This window comes from Condylura cristata, unplaced genomic scaffold (genome assembly GCF_000260355.1).
Source record: "Condylura cristata isolate star-nosed mole 26May11 unplaced genomic scaffold, ConCri1.0 scaffold00004, whole genome shotgun sequence".
NCBI lineage: Eukaryota > Metazoa > Chordata > Mammalia > Eulipotyphla > Talpidae > Condylura > Condylura cristata.
Genome location: NW_004567105.1, coordinates 4,985,807 through 4,993,916, shown reverse-complemented (window position 1 = coordinate 4,993,916; position 8,110 = coordinate 4,985,807). Strand labels below are relative to the sequence as shown.

Sequence of the window (8,110 nt, the reverse complement as noted above, 5' to 3'; positions counted from 1 at the left end):
GGCTGGCTCTGTTCAGGCCCCAGCCCCACAGCCCTGCAGCCGCGCCCCGAGCTGCAGGAGCACCAGAGAGCACCCCCCGGGCCCTGTCTGGCCCAGGGTCTGCGTAAGCACCAGTGACGGCGGCCGGCTCCCCGGGAGTGTCGGGCCACCTGGAGTGGGGGGCGAGGAGACCAGGGCAGTCAGGCCGTGCCACCCCGGGGGCAGGAGGGGGCCCTCAGGCCGATGCCCCTTCCTGAGTACTGCTCTCGCCCAGTGCCTTCCTTGGCTGGTGGCTCAGAGGACCCCGACCCGCCTGGAATGTGGCCTGTCCAGCTCCCCAGACCTGCTGAGGGACCGAGCCTGGGCCGCCCCTGCCCAGCACCCGCGGCATTTGTGAAAGAAGCACCTACCAGGGGAGGCTCTGTGGGATGCTGCCCACCACACCTCAGCCTGAACAAAGCCTGAGAGCCCCCGGGGCTGGGGGCCGGAGGGCCCAGGGCCAGCACGCAGGGAGGCGGAGGGCTGAGGCCCACGGGCAAGGCCCTGACAGTCCCAGGAATGGGGTGGGAGGAGGTGAGAGAGCTTCACTGGGCCCCGCCAGCTGTGTGGGGAGCTACGGGGCTGGGCACTCTCCCCGGGGACCAGCTTTACCCCCAAATGCCTCTGGGTCCCTCACAGCACCCTTACCCTGCCCAAGGCCCCTTGGGTTGGCTTTACTGATGGGCACGGTTAGGACAGAGAGGAGTGGGCAGGGGACCCCCCCCCCCAGGCCCAGTAACTCCGTCCCGCCAGCCTTGAGGGGCCGCGGCAAGTGAGGGGCCACAGCACTGAACCAGCGCACAGGCTTGGGGGGTTCCCGCCCGTCTCTGGGTCTGCGGCCCGCGGGCAGGCCTGTGTCCCCTCACCTCCGTGTGCTTCACGACTGAGTGAACCCACACGCTGCACGGGTGGGGCGCAGAGCGGGTGTGAGGGAGGGAGGGAGAGGACGGTCGGGGGCGGAGGGCGAGTCCAAAGGGCTCAACTGGCCAGCAGGATGCTGGCGGGATTCTAGAACACTTGGAGGATTCCAGAAAGCCCAGGAAGCCCCAGAACGCCGCGCAAGGTCTGGCTGTCTACGCGGGCCCACAGGCCAGCGGCCCCCATTTGGCCTAACTCAGGTCAGAAACGCAGGCTCCGGGGCCCCCACCACCACTCTGCATTTTACTGCCCCCAGGTGATTGGCGGGCACTTTCCTATCTGAGAAGCACCGGTGGGGAAGGTTCTAGAACACGCAGGGCAGGTGGTCTAAAGCGCAGCCACCAGAGGAGAGGGGCAGGGACAGAGGGCCAGGAAGAAGAGGGGGGCTGCCCGGAACGCGGGGTCCGGGCCCCTCCGGCCAGGGGGCCCCCGGAGGCGCTAGTCGTCCTCGGGCTTGACGAGGTGGCCGCTGAAGGTGATGTAGGTGTCCACGTCGTCGCTGTAGATGGCATTCTCCCGCTCGCGCTTGAACAGCCGCACCCAGACGCGGTCGCCGGGCGCCAGGGCCAGCATCACGCTCTGGCTCTGCATGATGCTGCGGTCGCTGGGCTGGGCGTACAGGATGACGGCCGCCCGCTCGTTGTGCACCACGTGCACGTAGGTCTCCTTGAAGTTCCAGCTGTGCACGTTGAGGCTGAAGAAGTACAGCCCCCGCAGCGGGGCCACGAAGCGGCCGGTGGCCAGGTCGAAGTGGCCGTCGGGGTTCACGAAGACCGTGTCGAAGAGCAGCGGCTGGAAGCCCTCGCTGCTGTGCAGGGCCGTCTTGCGGCCCACCGAGAAGGCCGAGAACCGGGTCTGGCACGGGCTGCCGGGGCTGCCCGCCTGCCCCTTGGTGCCCTTGCTGCCCTGCGGCCCCCGCTCCCCCCGCGGGCCCTCCCTGCCCGGCTTCCCGGGTGTGCCCAGCAGGCCTCGGTCCCCTTTGTCACCTGTGGGGACAAGAAGGGGAGAGGTCAGGGTGGTGCCCGGGCCAGAGAGGGAGCCGGCGCGGAGGGACACGTGCTCGCCAGCTGTGGCCTCTGCGGGCCACTAGTGCCCACACGGCCTCTGCACGGAGGGGCTGAGGGCCCTGCCCACAGCCACACAGCTCAGGGGCACAGGGGCGGGACCCCGTCCCCGCCGAGGTGGACGGAGCGAGGCGAGCTAGAGATGGACAGAGATGCCCTTGCCCACCGGGACCGATCCTGGCCGCGGGGCGGGTGGTCTGTGGCGGCCTCAGATGCGACGCCGGGTCCCCCAGCCCCGACACTGCTGCAACCTCCCGCCCTGTCTGTCCACAAAACAGGACTGTGACAGGCACTGACTCCCGGGGGTGTGAATGAGGGGGCAGGGGGGTGGGCCTGCAGCACACAGCCTCCAGCCTGCAGCTTCCAGGGCGGGGAGCCAGCGCTAGGCCCGTCCTCCCCACTCCACTTAGAGGAGAAGCCCGAGCCTCGAGCCTCGTGGCCTGTTCCTGCTAGCTCCTCCCCTCCCCCTGCCCCCTGAATCCAGCAGGCCCTCCCTGTCCCAGGCCATTCCAGCCAGAGCCACTGCGTCCTCACCCTTCAGGATGGTGATGTTAATGTAGGGCTTGACCTCAGGCAGCAGGTACGGCAGGGCGGCGGCGGGGGCCGGGAGCTCACCAGGGTCACAGCACCGTCGGCAGCGCCCAGGAGGACCAGAGGCCACCGCTTCCCCAGAGCTGGGCTCCTCGGTGGGGACCCCAAGCGCCAAGAGCGGGAGCAGGAGTAGTGCCCAGAGGTGGCCCGGGACAGCCATCCCCATGGCGACGGGAGCCTGGAGGGGACAGAAACACGCTTCACTGGACATTAGCGGGCCACTGGACATTAGCGGGCACCAGGGCCCAGTGTGGCCGCAGGGGATGCCGGCGCCATTTAACTGACAGGAAGCCTGAGGCAGACACCGAGAAGTAATGTGTCCCAGGTCACAGAGCGACTGGCGGAGCAGGCCGCGATGGCTGAGCCTCCTGCCAGCCAGCAGGGCCAGCAGAGGAGGGCCTGGGAGGCCTGCGGAGGTGGGCGAGTCGAGGCCGCTGCCCCCCTCCCGGCCAGTGGGCCTGCGAAACGCCTCCACCTCCCGCCTCCCTCCGGCCGACTTTGCTGCCATTGACAGCTGTGCCTCCAGCAAGCCTGTGCCAGCGGGGCAGCGTGAGGGGGGCTGGCGGGCGAGGGGCACAGGGTGGGGCCCGTGTGGCATGGGCACACGGGCCCCCACCAGCGAGCTCGGAGAGGACCCCAGCAGAGAGGAGGCAGCTTGCACTGAAAAGCACCCACAGCCCCACGCGGCGAAGGGGTCTGCCATAGCGTGCGGAGCAGAGGTGGGGGCTGGGCTCCCCAAGGCCGCTGCTGACCTCTGCTGTGCCTCTGTGCGGGGCCGAAGGGGGAGCCCTCTGCAAAGGCAAAGCAGAAGCAACCACCCAAAGGAAGCCAAGGGCTGGGGCCAGCCTTCCTTCCCTCTGGGACCGTGTGCCCTCAAAAACCTGCACCCCACAACCCTGCAGCCCTAAAGGGAAGGTGCCAGGCAGAGCAAGTTCGCCGGGAGGCGGTGCCACCGTCATCACAGACCCGTCAACCAGCTGCCGAGTTGGGAAACATGACTGAGGGCAGGACCATGAGGGCTGGAAAACCCAAAAGAGAAGTCCCAGGGTTGATGAAAAGCTGCCATTGACCTTGGCCAGGCGGGATCCAGGAGAGGAGCAGGAAGCAGCCTGGACAGTGGGCTGGAGGGCGCGGAGGTGGGCAGGAAGCCGGGCAGCACCTTTGAGGTGGTGGCAGTGTTTGGGGGCTGGCGCCCTTATCGCAGAATCAGAAACTCGGCTTTTGAAACCAGACTGGTTTTTACACTTCTGGCGTTTCTTTGTTTATTTCCTTTTTGTTCTCCTTTAACATTTAGTACAATTCAAAAATATTTTTCTGTGGTTAATACATTATTACTATTTTTTTTCTGCCTGCCTCTTTCAGGCAGCTGAGCAGAGCTAGATCTTAAAGGGGCAGGAGCCTTACCGGCTTCCCCCTGCAGCAGGGGGAGGGGTGGACAGGCAGTGTCCAGAGTGGGGCTGCCCCTGTCCTGGAGGGGACCCCCCCAGCCCGCCTCCCCTGCCCACTCGGCCAGTCTCCTGTTCCCCGCAGTGGGAAGCCAGGTTAAATCCTCAGCGGTCAACCTTCTCACCCCCTATCTGTAAGTGACAGGTCCCAGTGGTTTAGAGAACAAAAATCCCTTTTACTGACCACAGATGTGATCTCGTGGGAAAAAGGGAGGCCTCGGAGTCAAACCTGAGAGCCCAGGAGTTTACAAGCTGTGTGCCCTAGGGCCAGCAGCCTAACCTCTCTGTGCTTCCTTCCCCCTTGCTTTATGGGAAAGGATTGAAGTGCAGAGAAAATGCCCAACTGTGAAGACTCCAGAAATGCAGGGAAGGTGGCTGACTTATAAAAGACTCAGTAGTGTTTGGTCCTTCTCCTGCCCAGCCTGGACCTCTTCCCAGAGGAAGAGCAGAACCCAGAGGCTGGCACAGCTGGGGAGGTTTCTACTGAGCCTTGGCAGAGAGAGCCAGAAGCTCCGGGAAAGAGACTGACACGGCACACAGGAAACGGAGCCACTTAAGGAATGACCATAACCTCAGAGAGACCACGCACTGGGCCGGGAGGGTGCCCGCGGCCGGCCGTCAGGTCTGCCACCCATGCCAGCCTGGGGATCGGGGGCCCCTGCAGCCTCTGCCCGGGAGGGAGGAGGCTGGGCTGCAGAGCTGAGTGGGTGAGTCCCGGCAAGGGGCAGGGGCGGGCACAGCCTGGCCAGCTACCAAAGGCTCAGTCACAGGAGAGAGGGGGAGGGGAGATCCTAGAGGGATTTGCTGGGAAAGAGGAGGGCCTGAGCTGTGGCCAGAAGCAAAGGGAGGAGAGGGGCCCCAGGCTCTGACCTCAGCCTCCTGGCGCTGTGGCCCCAGGGGCGGCCCCCCATCACTCACCCTGTGTGTCCAGGGGCCTCGCAAAGCCCAGCGCTCACTCACTGACCCCGGGCCTCTGGGCTGCCTCTGGCTCCTCTGTCTATGATAATAAGTCCTTGCTGGCCCAGACCCTCAGGCTAGGCTGAGCAGGGAGGAGGAGGGAGGGAGGGAGAAGGGATGGAGGAGGGCAGAGGGAGGGAGGGAGCCCTAGCTGGCTTCCACTTCCCCTCCCTGCTCCCTCCCCTCGGCCAGCTGGGTTCTGCAGAGATCAAGGGACCAGGATTCCCTTAACTCTTTGATGGTCCAGTGGGGCTCTGCTGTATTCAGAGAGAGCAGAAGGCTGGGGGGGGGGGCTTGATGTGGGGCTGCATGGGGAGCTGAGGCCCTGAAGGGGTAACAGCACAAGGATCCTGAAGCCTGACCACCAGGGGCCTCCAGCCAGAGCTGGAGAGTCACAGAGGTGGAGAGGCAGGACACCAGCCCTGCAGCCACAGGTTCAAGTCCTGGGCCTGCCACCCACTGACCAGAGACTGGGGCCCTCGTGTCCGAGTGAGCCCCAGCCTCAGCCGGCCAGGCCGGGAGGCTCCCTGGTGAGAGAAGGAGCCCTGCGAGTCCTCATTTCCCCTCTCCTGTGGGTTCCTGGAAACTTTGACTTTATGACCAGGAACAAGCTCAGATCCTGGAATAAATTCTCTTCAGTGTAAAAACAAAAGCATGTCATTCCCTTTTTAACTGCCCCCCTCAGGCTCCGGAAGCTGCTGCCAGCCCACATCCACCCGCCAAGCCCTCCTGCCTGCCTTGAATTCTGCCATCACCCATTCATGGAGCTCACGGGAGGCCACGTGGCCTCACTGCAGCCCTGGCTTGGGGGGTTGAGACCACAGGGGCTTCGGGATCCAGAGAGGGCTGACACCCATTATTCCAGGGTCTCATACTCCAGCCGCAGGGAAAGGAGCTAGGGTCTGGGGGAAGAGGCTGGTGGGGAAGGGCCCCATCCCACATGCTGACCTGGAAAGTGGGGGGGGGGGCAAAGGCTGCAGCTCAGGGACTGTGGGGGGTGGGGGAGGCAGAATGCAAGGACCCGAGGGGAATGGATGGGAGCCTGGGCCTTGGGTGCCAAACCGCAGTCCCCACTGACAGCTGGGCAGTATGGAAGCAGACAGTCTCTTGGCGGGGGAGGGGGGTCGGGAGAGGGAGAGAGGGATTGTGTCCTTGACCAGGGCTCATCCCTGGGCCTCAGCTTTCCTGTTAGTTTGGGGGAGAATTATAAGCAGGACACCAAGCCAGGAAGGTCCCTGGTGGTGAGCTAACCCAACTCTTTCCGCTGACCAGGAGGGACCCTGTGATCCAGGGAGGCAACTCTGGCTCGAGGCCAGGGAGTCCAAGCTGGGGATAGATCTGGGTTCCCCCAGCCTCCAGCCTTGTGCACTTTCCCACCCACTCCCCCAGCCCCCGGGGCCCCCCACCCTTAGCAGGGGCAGACTGATGTAGGAACTGTGGCCACTGGGAAGAGCAGGTCCACCCTGGCTGTCCTTTCTGTGTTCCTGCCCCAGGCAGCATTCCCAGGGCCCAGAGCCAGGGCTGCAGACCAGGAGGGGGTGGGGCGCCATCCCCTCAGTCTTCCCAGGCTAGCCACAGAAAAGGGCTGAGTCAGCAGAGCCTCAGGGGAGACAGCTCCTGCCTGGAAGAGCCTGGCTGAGAAAACCAGCCCTGAACTAAGCGGGCTGGGGTGAGCCCAGACTGGGCACAGGAATGGCTGTGTCCAGGGTCATGCACCCTGCTGGGGCCCAGGCCTCTCTCAATGTCCCCTCTGCAGGGGCCGCTGTTCCCCCCACTTAATAGGGCCAGAAAAAGTGCGAGGACTTGAGGTTCTAGGCCAGCCCTTTGGCTCCCAGCCACGTCTATGCCCCAGAAAAAAGTCCCCTGTCCCCTTTTGTCCAAGGTGGCTGGCTGGGGGTTGGGCAGACTCAGGAATATTAAGCTTCATCATTTTTTCCTCCTGCTTTTTCCTCCTGTTTTTTTTTTTTTTTAAGATTTATTTATTTATTTGTACAGAACTGGGGTACAGGCCAGAGGCTCAGGGGCGGTGAGAGGATTCACCAGAGACAGAGTGGGGAGCAGAACAGGCAGATCGACGAAGTACACTGCTGAGGGGAGCAGCGGGCGGGTCAGGAGAGGTCTGCCGCGCCATGTGTTCTCCTCCGGGCAGACGGGGATCGAACTCATGCGGAAGTGCTTTAGCTTCTCAGTGCTGTGCTCTAACCCGCTGCACCACCAGGGAGGGCCACCTCCTGCTGTTTTTCACCATGCCTTAAGTTCCTCCTTCTGGGCATCACCCCCAGTCTCCAGCCACTCTGAGGGTCACCCCAGCTGTTAATGGAAGCCAAACTGGGTATAGCTCAGCCGTACTCCCGAAGGAACCAGTCATCAGAGCTGCTTCACCCAGTTAAATGGGGGGGTCTGGCGAGCACACACACCCCTCATGCATGCCAGCCTGGAGGCCCAGGGGCCCAGGACACCGGCAGTTTCAGGGAACCCCTTTTTGCTCTGCGACAACACTCTTAGCAAAGGCAGAGTCCCAGTGCAGAGGGCGGGATCCTAAGGTCAGAGACCCAGGGCCTGCACGCGTGTCCAGCTACTCCCTGCTCACAGAAAACAGAGTTTACTCCTACCAGACCCATAGAGCTCTGTAGTGCACTAACTCCCTAACCCTCAACAAAACCCTGGGGCAGGCACGATATTATCCCCATTTACCAATGAGGAGGAGAAGGTGCAGACCACCACTCCATCACAGCCCAGGGTGGGAGGAGGCAGGTAAGTCCTCACTTAATGGGGACAAGGAAACAGCGATGTTAAGCAAAACAATGTATCTCAGAACCAAGTCTTAGGATAACCCCATTTATTGATTTTTTTTTCATCAACATTATAATGAAAGGACCAGGAAAAGCTGTTCTATGATGTGCTGTATGAAAACAGTGACAATTAGTCCATGCTCACAAAGCACCAGGTGCCCTTCTTGTATTTAAAAGGATAAAACACGTGCCTGTTAAGAAAAAAAAAATGATACAAGAGGACACGGTGACTCTGGCGTGAATGCCAAGTCACAGATCTGAGTGTACAAGGACAGTTAAGAATTAAAAGCTAAAAAAAAAAAAAAAAGATCGGAAGAGCACACGT

The 8,110-nt window shown here is 62.6% G+C and overlaps 1 protein-coding gene across 3 annotated transcripts; it reads right to left on the bottom strand.

Annotated features, from left to right (window-relative positions):
• Nucleotides 1-5,055, bottom strand: C1QTNF6 (C1q and tumor necrosis factor related protein 6). 3 transcript variants are annotated; one of them, XM_012734901.1, is made up of 3 exons: nt 4,955-5,055; nt 2,535-2,789; nt 1-1,922 (listed from the first exon to the last, which is right to left on the bottom strand). In XM_012734901.1, the coding sequence occupies exons 2-3, from the start codon at nt 2,755-2,757 to the stop codon at nt 1,375-1,377; spliced, it is 771 nt and encodes a 256-aa protein (XP_012590355.1). In that variant the 5' UTR covers nt 2,758-2,789; nt 4,955-5,055; the 3' UTR covers nt 1-1,374. The 3 variants fall into 3 exon arrangements, with proteins under 3 accessions (XP_012590355.1, XP_012590347.1, XP_004675743.2); XM_012734893.1 differs by having other exon boundaries at nt 2,535-2,769; XM_004675686.2 differs by lacking the exon at nt 4,955-5,055 and having other exon boundaries at nt 2,535-2,993.
• Nucleotides 5,056-8,110: the final 3,055 nt, after the last annotated feature.

Coding starts and splice junctions, on each gene's coding strand:
- C1QTNF6 (XM_004675686.2), bottom strand. CDS start 2,820: ATGTCCAGTGGCCCGCTAATGTCCAGTGAAGCGTGTTTCTGTCCCCTC. Junction 1,923..2,534: donor TAACATCACCATCCTGAAGG/GTGAGGACGCAG, acceptor TTGTCCCCACAG/GTGACAAAGGGGACCGAGGC.